Genomic DNA, 19958 nt, shown 5'->3' on the forward strand with positions numbered 1-19958 from the left:
GAAGAAGAGGAACATTAGACTGAAGAAGCGATGGTGACTGTAAGGAGCCCAAACAGGCAGGAGTGTTGTAGGGGAGACAGTCTAAAGACTGGCAAGAGCTGAGAAATGGAGCACTTTCCGTGAGGAGGCTTAGCATCAAATTCTTTTTCTGTTACTATGGGTATATAGGTATACAGATATGCTTTGTGAATTTGAACAGTACTGTTAGCAACCACCAATATACATAATACATATTAGAATGTCAAGGGCTTAAGGAAGATTCAAAAGCCCTATGGGACAGTAAAATGAAGAGGCAACTTTTAAGATGGACCAGCTTTTTACTCTCTGGCTTAGACACCCAAGATAACTAATTTGCATGAAGTCAAGTGAGAGACTTAAATCACAATCAAGATGTTTCTTATGTTGTGATGGGATGTGAAATTCTGTTAAAGACCTCGAATATCTCAAGGTAATTGAATTGAAGATTATTTTATATGAATAAATATACAAAACAATTTAATGTAATTTCTAGGGGTTTTATGGCATGACTTGCACCCTTGATAACCTGGATAGAATAATAAAGGAGCATATTTTACAGCTAGAAGGTCTAAAAGAAAACCTTCAAAATTTCTTAATTATTCTTTGCAACACACATGGTCCATACAGTATGTGGATCAGTAGGTGGTAAGTCTTGCTTGTCTGAGAACATGAGTTTAAATAACTTACTGATATCATGTCATGTCCACATCTCAAACTTGTGCTGAGGTGCTGGCCTTTATGGCATAATCATAGACTCATGATGTAATATATGAATGATTTTATGTGAATATTTTGTATGTATATTATGCTGCATATGTTTTGGTGCAAAAGTGGAAGATTTCCAAATGGAAGATTTCCTCTTCCATTTTGCATGACTACAGGAGCCAGTAGATCCCACAATAGCATTTGGGGTCAGTTAAAGCTTCTGCTGCTTTCCCTGACCCCATACTGTATTATGGGTGTGTAGAATTGTCAGCATGTCCTGGCCTTGGCTTGTAGTCAACCTTCCTTTTTTCTCTTTTCTAAGCTTGCTTCACCCTTTTAGGAACCCTTTAATATGTTGTACAAAACTGCAAGCATGATGCTTCAGCTTTGCAGATTCTTCTAACGTGAACAAACGATCTCTCTAAAATCTCTGGTTTAGACTTCATTTTATTTGTCATCTTTTATGAACAAATTACGAAATATACTTCATTCACAAATTGGAAATATTTACAATTTCTTTACAACAAGGCATTGTTGAGGTTTTGATTTATGGCATTCTTAGAGCATTCTGTCTTTCAAAACAAAGACATTGGTGTTGTTTTCAGCACACTGTTCGTTTACACTCTACATGTGAAATGGAAGCCTTTTAGAAGAGTAATTTGCACTCTCTTTTGATACAATCTACTGGGCAAACTGGGGCTTGGATGCATTTGCAATGTAGGAAGGGAGGCTGTGTAGATGCGCTGCTGGTACCATGCCATGTGATCTGAAGCCGTCATATTATACCAGATGCTGCTAACTGGGGAGGAGAAAAACATTCCTCTCAGCCATCTTTCCTCTGCCTCTTTCCCTCTTCTTTAGGAATCCTGTGACTGGGCTTAATGTGGTCCATTTTAACAATTTTTTCTGGTTTTGAGTCTTCATGAGAAGACGAATCTGAGAAGTCTATTTCAAATACTATCACAATTCTGAAAAGTTATTCAGACAAAAAACAAAAGAGAGTAGCCAGGAAGTGAATAAATATTGTATATCCGCAAAATACGTAGGAGACAGATTTTGAATATGTTTCTAAAAGGGAAATGCAACTGTGCTGTTCTGCAGTTGTGACATTTGAGCCATAAAAGCTAAGATAGTTCCATTTTCTCAATTTCTTGGAGTCATTTTTTTTCCTGAAGAAAATCCTAAAAATACTTCATTCCAATGAACCTTTAAAATCTCTTAGTATACACTTCCATTGTAAATCAAATGTGGGCCACCATTGCTTATGTTGTCTGTCATTTCCTGCAACAAGAATAGAAAACATTGATTAAAATTAAGATTATTTTATGTTGTTGGAAATTTATTTACCAAGGTTGTAGGAAAAATATTTAGCAAACTCTGATTGCCACATATTCAGAGCAGCTTTTCATTTTTTATTGGCTTGATAAGTCTCACTGTAAAATAAAAAAAATCACATTTTTTTCTTCCTACATAAATTCAGTACATTTGAAAGCTGCTAGACAGGTTGTCCTGGAATTAGAAGTTACTCTTAGACCACATATATAACACTGATGGCATCAGTGTACGTTTTCTCATGATGTCCTTTGAACGTGCCTCAACTCAAAACTTGTGTGGTAGCCTACAAAGGAACAACATGGTCATTCAGTTTTCATTTCCATTCAACCCTTTTCCTCTGCTGACTTGCTACAAACAGATGTCACTTGTTACTAGCTGGGAGAGACATTTGGAAAAGTAGGTCTAGATCCATTGGGAATTAAAGGACTGCATGCCTTGGGATGGGACTGATTTTGATTTTCCCTTAATATGCCACGCTACAATTTTTGGCTGTTCCGCAGTTGCTACACAGTTAGCAGATGAGTCATCCCAAAGTAAGTTAACCTCATGAGTCAGAATCCCAGCACCCAAAACAAAACTTTTGGAGATTTAGATTTTGTAAGTCTCAAATTGTAATCCAAAACAATACCTACTTAGCGGCTGTTTAAGCCTGCATTCATTAGGCATTCCCCTGACCTTCAAAACTGCAAAGCCGCATGGAGTTCATGCTCAAAACTCTCTAGTTCTGAGTGTCCTTTGGTCTATTTCATACCCAAATTTAGTCAGGATACAGAAAGAAGGTCCTGCTGCTTATGTTGAGTGACAGGCCTGAGAGAATATCCAACTAGGCCAACAGGAATGGGCACACATAAAAATGCAGTTTCAGCTACTTTTCACAAATTCAGGTAGGTAAGATGGGATTGCCAATGTTATGCTAGTGCTAAAATATTTCCTCAAGAACTAATAACTCTTCTTTGCCTGAAAAGATTAAAATTCACCTCTTCTACCTCCTAGGTACAAGTAGAGAAAATGGGAAAGAAAAAGGATTTGTTTGTCACCCTTGTTGACATTTCTATGAAGAAAGTAAAGCAAGATTTATTTGAGTAAACAGAAAGAGAGGAAGAGAAACAGGAAGAAAGAAAGAAGCAGAAAAAGTACAAAAGAAAGAAAGGCAAAGAATGAAAGAGCAAGAAAGAACAAAGAGATGAACAGAAAGAAACAAAGAAAAAGAATGACTTGACTTGGGGTAGCAACTGGGGTTCTTCCCAGGGAGAAGAAAAATTCTGGGGCCCAGTCCTTATTCGTAGTTTGTCTCTTTCTCTCTTTCTCCTTTTAATCTCTAACATTTGATACATAAACAGTTCTGGAGGGAGACACCAGAACTCAAAGTTTCACATAAAGTGGAGACACTGGTGCCTCCTTTCTCAGATAATACCAGCTACTTTTAAAAGTAGATAGAAAGACTTACTTAATTGCTGCACATTTTTAGAAAGAAAAGATGTGCTGTTCTTCTCTACAAAGTAGACTTAATGTTATCAAATCAAGTGGACTTGCCAATAGTGCTGAATTAAGCATAAACTTCAGAGAAAACAAGATGCACGAACTCACTGAATGTTGAGCATTTTCAGCCACTTAGGTCTCTGTTTGGCAGCTGATTATGTAGGATTTTTTTGCATAGTGCCTAATTCTCCTCATGTACTGAACTGTAACATTCATGCCTAAAACTGGGCTCTGAATGCAAATCTGGGGGCTGCGTGCTCTGAAATTAGGCACTTCAGCTGCCTACTTGTAAGTGCCTAAGTCCGTTATTGGATCTCATCTAAAGATACTAGTCAGGCTGGGAAATGGACTGAGAACTCCAAAGTTGTTTAACATTAACTATCATCAGCTACAGGTTGATAGTAATGTTCTATCAGAAGGCTACCTATGAGTGAGTGACCAAGAAGTGTAACTTTCTGTTTCACAGTTCTATCACTGAATCTTCTGCAGACATTAGCTATCACAGCTATCACAGTATCATTAGAATTTAAGAAAATATTGAAAATCGTTTATTTTTCTCATATATTTCTATTCTAGAGAATACAAGTTAAAAATTATGCTGATTCAAGAAATGAAGGAGCACACAGATTAGAAGCAGCGTGAATCAATGGTGATGACATCCAAATAGGAGCATTTGGATGTCTGTAACTAGGGTGAATATTTTAAATACTCAACTTACATCCAAATTGCAGTATTCACCACGTAGAATTATGTCACCATCTGGAAGCACCATTCCTGATTTGGAGTGACATCACAGCATCAGCCAACTTTGATTAGCTGAAACTATGACTTCCTCTTAGAGGTGACACTTCCTGAAGTGACATAACAACGTGGTAGCTCCCTAGTGTTCAGCGTACCTTGGAGGTAACTCTGGTGTCGGGGGAACCACCGGGCAGCTGGGCAGGTCGGTTATTTCAATACCCCTCAATCTCTGATGTAAATATAATAATTATACAATAAATATAGCACAAACAAATGCACATGCAGTACATGTCTATATTACTGTATATCAGTAGTAATATACAAAATAGCTTTATATATAAAACACTTTAAAACTATTTTATTAATTAGGACCTAATTTAATATCACTTTTTAAGCTGCTTTTATTATTTTTAGTGGCATGCTTTGAGCTAGTGTACTCAGACTGCTAGTAGCAAAAGGTCTATAGTTCTGAGGTCCAAAATCAGACCAACTGTGCATGCATACTTGATTCTACAACACCGTGCAGTGAGACCACCACCTGTGGGGATACATCCACACTCACAGAGCACATGCTATAGACTTGCTCTACACATGCATCATGGTCCTTCACACGGGATAAGTGGACATCTGTCAGTCTCCAGTGCTGAGTGTCTAAAAGCCTGGCACAGCAATGGGCAAGGAAGTGAGATTGTACACAACTCCTACACGTAGTCATCTGCTGCCCAGGTTGATGGGGATGGCAGATGTGTGTATTTTGAAAAATTTTTCTTCCTAGGCATTTCTTTTTCTGCATTTTTCTCTTTGTCTCTCAGTAGGACTTCCTCTTTGTTTTTGTTGAGGCAGGAGCCTTCCTTTTAGAAAGGTAGGATCTAGCCTATCAAAACTACAGTATTACCTGCCTACCTCTCAGAATCCTGTTTCATTTTAAAATGAAAGGAGGAAACCTTGATTTTATTACCCTATTTTATATTAATGTTGTAATCTATACTATTTAACTTTTTAAAATATTTTAAACTTTTTACAAGGTAAATTCAGTCTATAGTTCTACTTGGAGTCATCTCAGCTAAGAAAGCAAAGAGTAGCGACAAAAAAATTTTAGTTATTGGCCTATTCACAGCTACATCATATTTTTATCCAGAAATCTGAAAACATTCTATAGCCTGACTGAATTAACCCTCACTTTGCTATCCAGAGGGCTCAGGAAATATGACACAGCCTGTTGAACTTAAGTATAAATCAGACTTGCACATGAGAGTTTAGATGAGCAGTCCAATTGACTTCTATTCCCTTCTCTAGTGACTTCTCAAATGAAAAGCATAGGGCATTAAGCCCCAACGTAAAGCCCAGGATGCCAGTGAACATTTCACTCCTTGAATATGAATCAATTCCCTAACTCCAAGAAATCAATTTCAAGAATTCTATTTGATTAATTCTTTTGTCCCTACATGCTCAGTTTTGGAACCTTAAATTTAAGCACCTAAACATGTACATAGTTACCTTGATAAGCTTCTTTTTTACAGAGAAAGATGGTTAATGCTCAGTGCCCCTGCAAATCAGACCAGTTTCATTTAGGTGTCTAAATATGCCCTTAGATGCTTAGGTTTAGTCATCTAGGTTTGCAAACTGTTCTTTTTTGTGTGTGTGTTTAAATAACCTACTTTATAAGCTGAGTACTTGGAAGAGGAAGAAATTGATTAAATTCTGGAAGCATGCAATGGTGTGGTTACAGAAAGCATTCTGTGCTTTTTCGCAGTACAATACATGATAATCCGTATTAATAAGGCTTCCAATTATTTATGAAGTGCTAAATATAGCAGCTAAGCCCTTGAATAGCTATACAATGGAATTATGTTGAAAATGGGTGTACTTCATTGAAATGAATGTACTGCAAATATACAGTAGCTAAAAATAGCTTTGTACAATGCAAAAGCTTAAACAGAATGGCAACGTTTCATTTCCCAGACTCAATTTCTCATACCAAATGGAAAATACACCTATTGCCAATTGAATATGTTAACACATATGATTGCTTTTAAGAGAAGCAGAACAAATAAGGAAACACACATGACTCACTTTTTCTGCCATTTCATGGGAGTGATGCAATGAATGCTCTCTCTCTGAGAACATTCGCCTTTGTTCATAGCTGGCTAGCCGACAAGTGAGCCATGAAGAAAGGGTGCAACCACCAATTCCAATGCATGCAAGAGACATGGAGGCAAGATGCAAAGAATAGAGAGCAGAGGACTTCTTTGTCAGAGCACGAAGAAATTGAAAATTTAAGATTCCTCCAATTAGTCCACAGATGCAACAGGCAGAAAAAAGTATCATCTGTCAGGAAAGACAAGAGAAGTTATGTCACAGTTACATTTTTCAGAGACCGAGTTGTTCATAAAATGTGTGGCTAACCATAATTCAATGCTTCAATAGCATCATGGATCCAAGGGAATACAGTACCTCTGTATCACTCTGGTATACAAGAGTTAAGAATGATGGTAAATAAAAGATAAAGGTAGGTAAAATGAGTTGCCCAGCTTAAAAACAAGTCAATGGTAGGACTGCAGTAGGACACAAATCTTCTGACCTCCAGTTTTCATTCAAAGCACTCACGTGGCTAAATGTGTCGTTGTTTTCTATTGTGTGGTTTCTGTTGTGCGGTTTCTCACCACTCCTCACAAGTGAATGCCTCATGTGTTTGCACTGAATCTCTCTTGCTTTGTGTATTACTGACCATGCCTCCCATTCAGTTCTAATTTGCTCAGTCAGGTAGCAGTCTGGAGGTAGCTTTTGTGGGGACTTCAAATTTGTTCGAGGTGAATGCGCCGGACAAAGAAGCAACATGGACAAAGAAATAACAAAGAAATCTGAAATGCAGCTCTACCAAGAGTCAGTGTGGTGACTATGTCTTTTTTACTTAGCTGATCTGTTTCTGGGAACCTTTGAATGATGTGCAATAGGCTACAATTAATGGGACATTAAAGATCTCCTGTCACTTTGGACATGAAGATGCTACCTCTGGTTCAGGATGCCCTTGAGTCACAAATCACTCAAAGTCAAAAGACCTTTGGACCTCATGGACATATTGTTAAAAATTTGTCTTATTTACTTGTTTACAGATAATGTTGATCTAAGTGGACTTTTGATGTAATTTAGTATGTCTTTATATATCTACTCAAGTACTGTGGTAGAAACAACTGTGGAGCCTCACAGACCGCTGGTATCCAGTGGACCACTGTACACAACAGGAGTGTGAATTTCATCAAGAATATGGCATTCAGAAAGTATTTGGCAATCCGTGGGGAAGTGACTATTCCATGATGCTGCCAGAACAGACAGCTATTAGGAACTATGTTCTACATAATTTAAGATGTGATACCATCATTATAATGGCACTTAGTTCATGGAGTTCATCAATGTTTGAAAACAACCTGAGAGACCTTAATTCCCTTGAGACTAATGCTAGTTTTACATGACTTCCACATGTATGACAGGATAATCGAGTTGACAGAAGCCTAAAACCATACATTATCACTTACAACAGGATCATGTTTTTAACATACAGGTAAAATAGCCACAGTTGTTTTTGGTGTATATTTTGCTGCAGTCAGAAAAATGATTGTACTTCTGATTGTTGTAGGAAACAGAAAACATCTGTCATCATTTTAAAAATGGCTTATTCATGATTCTGATTGCAAAAAGCCTTCATATTAAAAACAGTAAACAGTTACAATATCAAAAATCAAACTGGTCAGCAACCTCACTGAGGCAGCAGCCCTGCCACACTACAGAAATTGGCTCCCTGAGGAAAAAAAGATACTTCAGTATCTTTTTGTTTTCAGTATCTTTTTTGTTCAATAATAGTTAAGTTACTGGGGATCTTTCTCTTGACTTGTCATAGATTTTTGTCAAGAGGTTTTCCATTCAGACAGGATAAATAGAGGTGCATAGCTTAAATACGGATGGTCTAAATAGGTCGTTTCAAGATTGTCTTGTTTTGCTTGATTAACCAAAAGTACCGGTTGCTTTTTTTGGACTGCTGGCTTGCAATTTTCATAACATTTTATCAGAAACACTTGGACATGTTAAATCGCAAGTAAAGAGTTCAAGTTAGATAAATTTACTTTTAAAATACTTCTGTGTTATATTTGTAGTGGAAAAACTTACGACAAGTCCAGATTTTTTTTTGGCGCACAGTATTCCGCATATGCCACAAAGTAGAAACTGAAAAGGAAAAAAAAATATATCATCATTTAAGATCTTGAGTTTAAATCCTGTTGTGTGGCTATAGGTTGGGCAATTGTTACAGTTGTGTCAGCATTTTTATCACAAACCTTATATTTCAGATATTTCAGAAAGTTGTAAGTCAGCCATAAACACACTTATCTGAGAAAAAAACTGGAATGCAAAGTCAGCCTGAGGATGATTACTCATAAAAATACAAAAAAGAAAAAAAAAAAAAAAAGGAAGGCCTGCTTTCAATCTGCTTGTGTAAACAAACATGAAAAACATTACCAGCAAAAGATGCCTTTTTACCCTTCTTTTGCTCAGAAAAGAATTTTAGCAAGTTGGTAGTCAGAGATCCAGATCACACTTTGATACTTTCAAGCATAGCTTGGTACTTATTGGCCTGATTCTGCAGCGTGAACCGCCAAAGTGTCATGGATGGAGTGTCCTCAAGACAGCGGAGCTCTGTGCAAGAATACAGTTCAGTCACCTATATGGATGCAAGTGCAAATGCTGAACACATCTGTTGACATAGCTGCCATGAACATGCAGGACAAGCTCTTTCAGATTCTAGATAGACTACTGTGTAAGAAATAGCATGAAGGATCTTTTCCTCCTTTTTTTCATGTCGTTTTCTTTCACAAGTTGATCTGACAATTGTGGCACCTGTGGCAAAAACTGACTAAGAAAAACAAAAACACATTCTATCAGCTGATATGAACATGTGTTAATACTTTTCAACTTAGTCTGCTTCACCTGTGTCCATGACCAATGACTTTCTCTGATGTCTCTTTTCCTCCTACCAAAAAAAGTTTGATCAGGGAAACAGTTAGTGAACATCCCTAAGGGAACAGTCATGGTAGGAACTACAGTAGTTGTATGAAAGCAATAAGGTCCTCTCCCAGTGTTTGTAACACTATGAAAAGATTTCTTTGATACCTCATAAACTCCATTATTAAGAAAGCTATGTTTCTTATTCTTAGTAAAGATAACCCTATATCTGTATGGGAGGTAATTATATAGTTTTAAAACTGGATTTTTCCACGCCCTTTTTGCACTGCAGGGGGATTTCTAGCAAAAAGCTTTATTTTGTCTTGATTTAGGATTAAATCACAGGACAGACATGGCTATAAAAAAGGGGAGAAAAACAGTTTCTATGCAGTATTCAGGATCCATATAATATATGACATTTCTTTGACCCTCTAAAATTTTGCAATTTCAATATTTCGGCTGAGAAGTGGTTTTAATACATAGTTCATCTACCCCTTCCTAAATTCAAATAGTTCATGTGTATAGCTAAGAATAATAAGCCTTGAGTTGATGTGCATTTGCTCAGAATTAGGCCCATTGAATCAGTTGCCCAAAATTAGCATGGCTAAATTTTGCAAGTTATTTACCTCTGTACTAAGCACAGAATATGGACTTACTACTAGTCTGTTAATGGGAAGGGCTGGGTAACATAGGCTGTAGTTCTGAATGAGTCAGAGGATACACTATACAAGTAACTGCTACTAGGTCTCATCAGTTGGAGCAGCAAGCAAGCACAAATGGGGACAGCTCCCTCTGCCCCTTTTCTTCCCACTGACAGCAGATTCCAGCTCCTAACTAGCACACTTGCCTTATTAGTTTTTACTCAGGCTTTATGTGAAATTTTAAAGTTTCACTCTAAGTTCTGTCATTGCAGACTGACTTCAGCTTAAGGCATATTACAGTTTTTCACACACACTGTTTTGTCTTTCTCAGCACTAACTCAGAAACCTCACACAATTCTTTGTTCAAGACATCACTGTAATTAAGGCTTTTCCATTCAGACTTGATAAAGCAAACTAAATAATGCCATTTCTCTCTGTAGTAACTGAATCGGAGTAAAAAAAAAATTTACAAAAAGAAAAGAAATTTAATGAAGTCATAGTGAAGTTGGAGTCCTACTGTTAGCTCTAGTGTGGTTGCAGAGTGATATAGTAGTGCTTGTTGGCTGTGGAGCCTTTGCTAGTAGTATTGCAGCTGTGTTTGCCTTCCATATGCACATTTGAAAATCTCCCTTTTGGTCTGTTGAACTTTGAAATAAAGAACCAAAGACCTCCCACAAAAGGAGATCATTTATTTTGAGCCTGCCTGAATTTACTTCATATTATATATGGGCTTGGAACTTCAGATCTAAACATGGAGAAATTTGGGGTGAGGAGGCTGAAATCTCAGTTTAGCTCAAGTTCTGTGGTTTGGATCCATTTCTATTTCATGTTTTCTGAAACAAAGGACTTGGCTTTGTCCTTTTTTTCCTAGAAAAAGTAGCTTTTCTTACTTACAATCTGAAAAAAGGATTCAATTTTAGTTGTATCCACAGAGTCAAAGATTTGTTTGTTTCCATCATGCAGAAGAAAAGGAATTGCTTTTTTTTTTTTTTTTTTTTATATTGAACCTATATAACCTTTCTTTCTTCTATTTTGAGGAGACAAAAGCAATGGTAAGTATAATTCCTTTGAGAAAATGTGAAAATCTGTCTATGGAAAATCTTTCTGGAGAGCCTGAAGAAAATATTAGAGAGACCTGCTTGGCTTTCTCTGTGGACTGTTTGATCACCAGTTACTGTTCATGACACAGACTGTATGTAGCCCAAACTACATATACTGCATGGAAAGCCCTGTGCATTTAGGGTCGTATGTATAAGTTTAAGGAAAAATAGGAAGGAGAATTATTCCAGACCTAAGTTGGAATATACTTATTTGGCACCAAATCATGAAACCTTAGTTTTACAATAAGAATATAAAACTTTAAGGGAAGAGGGGAAACCTAGGAGTCTGAAATAAATGATGTCTAAAAAAGATCTTTCTATTTAACAGTGATGTTGCTTCAACTTCACTCAAATGAGAAAAATGCTGAAATCCCTAATGGGTGAGCTGAGCAGAGATGTCTCTAATAGTAACTTTTATTTGAAGTAGCATTTCAGAGCAAAGGTTAAGTCTTCCTAATGCAGGTATAAAGGGCACAGAATCCAGTCAGGAAAGCAAAGACACCAAAGTAGAGGGAAATGATAACAAGCCAAGAGAGAGCCTAGATAGTAGGTTTGCCTTTTACCTCCATAGTAAAACACAATAATCTTTGCAAAAGAGGGACAGAAAACACTAATGATGCTGCTTTGATTGTGAAGACAGGACTGTCTAGCTGTCTGCAAGTCATCCAAATCTAGAACCAGAAGATACAGGGTTGTCACAGCCCATCTCTTGTGCCACCAATTTTGTCATGTTGAGAGGGAGGCTGTGTTTTTCGAGTAAGGTGCTATGCTAAAATGTGTCTAATGTGAACTAGTACCTTGACCTGGAAAAGTGCTGTGTGGCCATATCACCTCAGCTAGGGTATGGTTCCCCCGATTTGCCAGATTCAAACCCAGATATAAGGAGTTTAAATTTCACCCAGTCCCTGTGGTTGGTGTTTCCTTTCAATTCATTCTAGGCCTTCATACATGCTTTATAAATAGGAAAAGAGATTTAGAAGGACCAAAGGAAATTTACAAGTGGATCTCTGGACCTGAATGTCTACCTGCCATCACCAATTCAAAAAAATGTCTGGCTATCTGGATAAACACTCAAAAAACACACAGCACAGAAGAAAAATGTGTATTTACTTGTTTAGAGCCTACCTAGAATAGCAAAAGATGCTCTATGTTATTAATTTGTATCAAGTATTTCATTCAGAGTATGACCACTTTCCTCTCAAAAAATAATAAATTAAAAATTGTTCCCTGCAGGCTAACTATAGCTTTAGCTCAGCAAAACATTTAAGCAGATGCTTAAATTCAGTCTATAGTCAGCAAATCCTATCAAATAGTCAGGCACTAGAAGTCCCCTTTCTCTCTGGAGGATCTGAATGATGAATAAAACCTACTCAATACTGAAAGGCAGATCCTCAGCTGCAGTGAATTGACCAAGCTTTAGTACCTCCTGCCTCATCTATAGGTACAGAGCTGTCTCCAGCTTCCACTGAGCTAACTGGCAGTGCTGTGGTTCATCTCATCAGGAACAGGAACCAGCCAGAAATATAGTCAGTTTGATGAAAATACAATGCACATGTTAAAATGAAGTAGGATCACATCTGTGTCTCGTCTGCATGTTAAACAATAATGTGAATTTTTAGTATTCTTTTGAAAATACAGCTTGACTGTTCTTTCCAAAAGAAATTTGGCAGCAGTAATAAGTAGAAGCTTCAAAAATTAATGTTTTTAAATTTTAGACCACCAACATTGATTCAACAATCCAAAATTATATTCTTGCTCTGGGAGAGTTCCATACTGACTGAACCTTCAAATCTTGGGTAAAGCAGTCATTGAAATCAAGTATTTTAAGTGCCATCTTGGAGAAAATTTTTGTACTCAAATTATAATGTGGGCAGACTTCCACTGTGCTACAACCACTAATCATGGAAACAATAACTATGCCTTTACAGACAGGTAAACCAACATCCAGATAATGCACTTTGAGTCATTTATATACTCATCTTCATGAAGGAAAGAACTATCATTCTTGAGGGGCAGAGCCATGAGTGAACAATCATGTATCTCCCTTGTAAGTGAAGATAAATGGCGTATTGGACTAAAGATGTGTCTTTTCTTTCTCAATCTCTCTCTTCCTCTCTCTATGAGTGAGTCTCATTTATAGCAAGAGCTTATTCACTTCTGCACCTTAAACGAGAATTAGAGCCCACATACACACACACACACACACACACACACACACACACACACACACACACACGTACACACACGTATATAAGTATATACGCACAAATTGTAGTGATACTGATGCAACCATGATATTCTAAATTAAGATAGTGTCTTGGATGGAGAATAATTGACAATTTAAAAAAATCTGAATACTTCTGGAAAGATTATCTTCTGATGTTTTTTATTTGTGCAAAAACCTTTGCTATGCATGCTGTCACTCTTGTTATATTGGTGTTAGTGGTTCAGCAGGCCAGGCTCTTTGGTTAGATATTTTCTATAGCACATCACAAAATTGAATTGGAATGGTGGATTTCAGAAATATACCTCAATTTCTGGTTATTGTGAGATACTGAGTTCAGCCAGTGAAGCAGATTGTAACAGTATAATCATAACAAAAATAAATAAATAAATAAATAAAATCTAGAAATCAACAACACATTCATCTTAGTATTTATGGGATTATTTGACTGGAATTTTTTCTTGATAATTTAGCAGCTGTGGCCTATTTTTAAGAGAACAGAATGTATATTATGTAAAATAATTAGAAAGCCATCTCCGCTTGCTTCAGGTAATTTGAAAAGTCCGTCACATCTTCAGTTGTTTTCTTCTGGATATTAAATAACTCTTGCTATCTCAATCCTGTTCAACTCCAGCGAGAACAACAGATTTATAATCTGTTTTTCCATGCATTTTTGATGTAGACATTCACTAGGCTTTCCACTTTTCCACTGTTGTCTACTCTGCTTTCCCTGGCTTGCTCATACATAATGCAAAGCATGCAATGATGAGAGTACTTCAGCCCATGCTTAGCTTCACTTGCATCTATAATCCCATGGGTGAGATTCACATGCTTAAAGTTAGGTGTGTTAGCAAATTATTTGGTTGAATGGAAACTATGAACAAAAAGAACAACTCTTTCTTTTAATAAGAAAGTTATTGTGCTTCAAATGCAAAACATCACAGGGACATAAGTATAGCTAGATACAATGTGCATGATTTTAAGATGCATAAATTTTGAGGGAATTCAGGTTAAGGTTTCCATGGTGATGCTATCTTCATCTATTTCCTTGTGAACTTGGACCTCTGCTGAGTTCCACATGCATGAGTAAGGATAGAACAAGGTCAAATGTTTTCAGTATATTCCACATAAATTACTAGAGGAGACATGGCATTGTTGAACTTAACTCTACTGGCTTGTATCTTGGCTTGTCAGAGTATTAGGTTTTCCTTTAAGGTCACTTTCTTTTCCTCATCGTTCATTTCTCAAAGGAAATCCTTGATTCAACAGTTGTGAATCAGAAAAACGAACATGCTTTGTGCAAGACATGCAGCCAACATGAGCTCAGTGTAAGATCCAAGGGGTAGAAAGGAGGTTTGTGCCACTTCTGCAGCATCATAATTCTGAAGATTACATAAGTTTAGTTTGTTTTAATTTGGGCCTAGTTACCAATAGTCCTAAGCATCCCTGGAGAAGAGTAGGTCTTTGGCTCCTTTTTTCTCCTGTCTCACTCGCTAGGCCAAAGAACACAACTGAACAGACAATTTGAATTGCTGGAGAGAATGCTATAATGGTGACAGTTTTGACCAAAGATCTCTGGTTCAAGGCAAAATAAGTAAGCCCTTACAACCATGTCACCGCACTCTGCATACTTGTGTGATTTCCCATCTCCTCTGCAGCATGAAACGTAAGCTGCTTGCTTTCACTTTCCAGTTGCTTTGTGGCTTCTCCCTGCCTACCCAACCTGCTGTTGTTTGTTCAGTTCCTGGCAGATGACTCCTGCCTCTGGCTGGCTCTGGGTGCAGACATCCTTCACCCAGCTGTTATATATTCAAATAAGTCCCTTTGAGTTTTCTGCTATGCTTTTGCCCTCACACTTTGGGAGAATTTTCCATAAACATATGCAAAATCATTTTGTTGTCCTCTGTCTTATTGCTCTCTAAAACTCTACCATGAAAAGCTTAAAATCAGCCAGACTGCTGGAATGTTAATGCAACCACCTGTTATACCAATCAGTTTTGGTGTGTTGTTTCTTTATACTCTCTCACTTCCTTTTATCTTACTTTTGTCCCTTGTGTTATATGTTGATTATAAGGTCCTCAGAGCCAACATCTGATGTAATAGGATCTTAATCTATGACTATTTAGTACAAACTCTAGGGTTTACAGAAAGAATAAAAATGAATAAGGCAGCTGTGCAAGAAATATGCATCGTCATGAAATGGTATCAGCTGTGATTGCACTGTCACAAAATGTAACTGCTACATAAAATACTAATCCCACTGAATGAATCCCAGAACTGGGATTTCAGTGAAACCCAGGATACTACCCTCTGTCATTAAGTCTTCAGACAGACACATGTTTTTGACTAATCTTTTTCCTTCATCAACAATCACTAGAAATCTCCCTTCTTTGAAGTGATTTTGATAGCATCATTACCTGTTGGCCAGTGTCCCATATTATTTTGTCTTCACTGCCTTATCTTACCTACCTGTTCTGCAGTGCAGAATTATGCCTGTATTCATATACTGCCACTGATACTTATGACACCGCTGTTGTCAATAATTAATAATTATTGACAGTGGTAATATTACATGGAACACTTTGTCAGAATGGATCTATAAATTACATGAGGTTACATTGTTGAGTAACCAAGAGGTTTTTCTGCATTTAACATTATATCTCAGACAAAGCAAACAATCCTTTTAGAAATGCTGCTGTTCAATCCAAGCTGGCCAAAACAGCTTTAGAGTTCAAAAATGCCCACTCATGTTTAGGCTGAATATTCAATATTTCCTACTTGTTTCATGAATATAAATAATCATTTAGAGAAAAATACTTCCTAGAAACATGCATATTTCAAACTGAAAAAATAAGAAAGATTTTGAGAAGTGAGAAATGATCTCTATCAACACACTTCTGTTAACCCATTATTGATGTTTGATTTTTCTGTTCATTTTACTAGAAGCTCAGGGTGCGTGGATCAGGAGAATATTTCTTTCCTTTTCTTTACCATTTCCTATTTTTCCTGCAAAGAGCTCAGAACTAAGCTGACATGCCCCTGACTTTATTTTAAAGCACCTTTTGACAGTCTTGTCCTAAGGGACAGGGCTGTTGTTTTTAAAAGCAAAAGTCACAGTCAATTCAAAGATTGCAAGCTATGGCCCAGGCTCCTTAATGTGGGAAACAATCGAGGCATCAGGCTCTCCCAGGTGAGAGAACGGGTTCGCAGAAAGTTCAATTGTTTACAGCAAAATCGAGAAAAGAGAAGGAAGGAGAAGAAAGGGGTCCCCCCACCCGAACACACACATACATCTCTCCCTCCCCACGAGGATGCAGACTCTACCCCATGCACATTGGAAATGGACCCAGTGAGGCTCCCGGCGCAGCATGCACACGCGGCAGGGAAGGGAGGGGATGCCTTAGCACGATCTGATCATCACCATAAAGAGTTAAAGAGAGAGTGAAATGGCTAACGTACACACACCCCGCTCCATACCGGAGAAGAGTCTCCCAGCTGAGGTTTATGCTCTGTGAGGACCAAGCTGAAACTGACCGCCCCCACGGCCACGCTGGATACCCCTAACCCTATCTCCAGCACGGAGAGCACCAGGAGGCTCCCGATGATCTGGCTGCTGGTGCACATCCTCCTCGGTCATCCTTCCTTCCCGATCAGCCGGGGAAACCGCGCATCCGCCTTCTCCTCCGGCGCTCCCGCGGCCCTAAGTCGCCCCCAAACTTTTCTTCCTTCGCCGGCAGCCGGGGCGAAGCGTCGCATCCGCGGCCGGCGGGCTGTGCCGAGGGGCGGCGGGGCGGCCCCGCTCCTCTCCTCTCCTCCCCGCGCCGAGCAGCCCCGCTGCTCTCCGCGCCGGCCCCGAGCGCGGAGCCGCCGCGGAGCTCTCCAAGGTGCCGCCGCCGCCGCCTCGCCGGCCGCGCGGCGGGGACAGGGTGCCGCTGCCGCCCGGCGCGGCGGCGGGCAGCGCAGGCGGCGAGCAGCGCCGCGCTCCGCTCAGGGGCTGCGCCTCCTCCGGAAAAGTCGACCTTGTCTGATCGCCTCCCGCGCTCTCATTGAAATGACCTCACTGGGATTTTTTTTTATTGTTATTATTTTTCCCCCTCCTCTCTCTTCCTGGCTTGGGGGGGGGGGGAGAAGTAGGGGGCTGGGGAGAGGAGTGTGGCGAGCCCACCCCGGCTATATTTATGTATGATTCTAGACCCAATGCACAGGCGAGGCGCTACGGCAGCCCCGCCCCAGGGCCACAAGGCACAGCACCTTCCTCCTGTCCTCCCCCACTCCGGCCCCCGGCTCGCACACCTCCTCCATCCCGCGCCCACCAGGCTGGTGGCAGGAAGGGGTGAGCCGTGGCGGGACCGGCTGCAGGGTGCCGCCACGCAATGTTGCGGAGACAGGTAAAAGATGAGCCCTCTTCATGGGGCTCCCTCCTCCCATGTGCTGCTGTCAAAATACAGGAGGAAGTCCATCCTCCTCTTGTATTAGTAAAAGAGCTGAAGTCTATCATGTCTCACCACTGCAAAACTCTGTCTTCTCTTCCAAAACCTTCTTGCCCAGATAGGCAGCTACTGTAGCCATTCCTATTGCACCAACCACAGCTAGAACTGTGTCAGCCCTAAAGCAAATGAGCAACAAAGCAAAATAGAACAACAAAAATTCAGGACTGTCACTTGAACCATACTGGAATGCTTTTGGTACTAATCTGCAATTCTGCTGCAGGTGCAGAGAATGCTTGGCCACTCTGACTGCAGTTTAACAATCCAGAAGTCCTGCACAATGTGGTAACCCATAAACATTCAGTCTAGCACCTTGGTTCTCCTAAATATGGATCACCAACACTCAAACACTTATACTAATAACAGGGCATGATCTAGATTATGATTCAAAAACATCAACATCCTGCAGGGCACAGCTAGTTTTCTCTAGATACGTTCTAATTTTATATTCTAAACATAACATACATGGAATTTTTCCTTGTATACAAAAATCTAGAATTTTTCCCTTGTATGGAAATCCTACACTCAGACACCAGAGTCCAGAAAGGCAATCTGGACTTACCTGTTATTTTGATGGCACGATTTGGAGCCTAGAGAAAGAAATCAGCAGGACCCTACTGAACTCATTTTTTCAGGTCCCCAAACCTTTGTCTAATCTTGAGAAGATAGCTGTAGAACTACAGTAATGAGAGGACACAGGATGCTAAGCTGCTTTTCTCCTGAATAAGCTACACATTTGTATTATATGTGCTTGAGAAGATTAGATCCATCATTAAAAGCCAGAATCTAGATCTTACCTGTAGAAATCCTGCATACTTCATTGCTCTGAGTGGAGTTACACTGTTGTCAAAGTCCCTAACCCTAAGCTGTTTATATTCTGTAGGTATCTGAGAATGAAAAGGGGGTATTTAGACAGGATCTAAATGTTTTATAATTTAAAACTTTACCTGCTTTATATTTTCTCAAACTTTTCTCATTTCACATAAGCAGAACAGATGACTACTTTACATCCAAAGGAAAGCTGTATTGTAGTTAAAGCTAAATTGCCCCCTTTTCATCTCTTGTGTTTTAAATGTTACCTGACATCTCTTATCATTAAAAATCAAGGCACAGCATAAAAGTTCCTAAGCTACTATATTTATGTGGGAGGATGGAGAAAGCACAGATTTTCAAGTACCCACATGGGTGTAGGAAGGTGTTTCTGCAATGACAGTATCCTTATTATGTCAGATTGTTATAAACGTTAGAGTGTGCTAAGGTGCAATGATTTTACTGCTCAGAGTATATTTTACCAGAACTATAAAGCTAGTGATGATAAGAGGGGAATTGCATAATGACAGATATAATTAATATATTTAATACTTGCAGCCAGATAAAGTGCATGCCATATCAAGATAGAGCTCATGTGACAGAAGTAAGATTTCCATAAACAGCTTGTTTTATGTAACATTTCCACTTCAGTCAAAATAAGCTGTCAGAAAGATGGGGGAAAGAGACCTTGTGAAAAGTGTGTCCTAGATGGAAATCACTTGATGTGACAGTTATTAGAATGGGGATATAAAACCAATGACATAAGAGGGGATGCTCTTGGTGCCTGCTTCCTAATCTGTAGACTGCAGAGAGTGAAGAGCTAAGCAAGACCTCAGTTACAGTTAATAACACTGTCCAGGAGGAGCTGTGTGAGTTATCTCTGGTTTGCACGCTTTCAAATAAAGACAGGAAAGAAATGCAATGTTCTAATCATTATCTTTTTTAAATGAAAAGACACAGTCTTTGTCCATGTAATCACTTTAGTTTATCTGTACTATGGTGCTGCATCATCATTATGTACTGATCTAGGCAATTAACTTTACACATGGGACTATTCATGCACACATTTTAAAACATGCTCACTTCTTTGCAGCATTTAGGCACTCTTTTTCAGGGCTATTTAATGACTTCCTGTCTCAACTGCCTGATTCTGAAATGTATTTCCTGTATTTTTGTTTCCTGGTAGTAAAAGGGTTATGCTGAAATACTAAAAAAAAAAAAAAAAAAAAAAAAAAAAAAAATCATTCAGCATGCTTGAAAGTTTTCCTTACACTGAAGAAAGTTAAATATTGAAACTCCATCTCTAAAATACAATTAACTACAGTCATGAGGGCTTTGAATTTTTCAATTTAAACTGTTGGATTAATGAGCAAAAGTCATCAATCTGATTATGTTTGATTTCTTTAAAGGAAAACCTTTTTCTTCA

The 19958-nt window shown here is 38.8% G+C and overlaps 1 protein-coding gene across 2 annotated transcripts; it reads right to left on the minus strand.

The window, feature by feature from the left end:
* Positions 1 to 1761: 1761 nt before the first annotated feature.
* Positions 1762 to 17022, minus strand: TMEM196 (transmembrane protein 196). Of its 2 annotated transcripts, XM_062567798.1 has the most exons (5): positions 16713 to 17022; positions 8440 to 8496; positions 6352 to 6606; positions 4434 to 4507; positions 1762 to 2004 (listed from the first exon to the last, which is right to left on the minus strand). In XM_062567798.1, the coding sequence occupies exons 1-5, from the start codon at positions 16857 to 16859 to the stop codon at positions 1998 to 2000; spliced, it is 540 nt and encodes a 179-aa protein (XP_062423782.1). In that variant the 5' UTR covers positions 16860 to 17022; the 3' UTR covers positions 1762 to 1997. The 2 variants fall into 2 exon arrangements, with proteins under 2 accessions (XP_062423782.1, XP_062423783.1); XM_062567799.1 differs by lacking the exon at positions 4434 to 4507.
* Positions 17023 to 19958: the final 2936 nt, after the last annotated feature.

This window comes from Rhea pennata, chromosome 2 (assembly GCF_028389875.1).
Source record: "Rhea pennata isolate bPtePen1 chromosome 2, bPtePen1.pri, whole genome shotgun sequence".
Classification (NCBI taxonomy): Eukaryota; Metazoa; Chordata; class Aves; order Rheiformes; family Rheidae; genus Rhea; species Rhea pennata.

Bases quoted from the DNA above. Each gene is read 5' to 3' on its own strand.
- TMEM196 (XM_062567798.1), bottom strand. From the start codon at position 16,859: ATGTGCACCAGCAGCCAGATCATCGGGAGCCTCCTGGTGCTCTCCGTG. The intron at 6,607-8,439 runs GTAAGTTTTTCC...CTTTCCTGACAG, and splicing joins AAAAAAAATCTGGACTTGTC to ATGATACTTTTTTCTGCCTG. The intron at 4,508-6,351 runs GTGAGTCATGTG...TATTTACATCAG, and splicing joins CCCATGAAATGGCAGAAAAA to AGATTGAGGGGTATTGAAAT.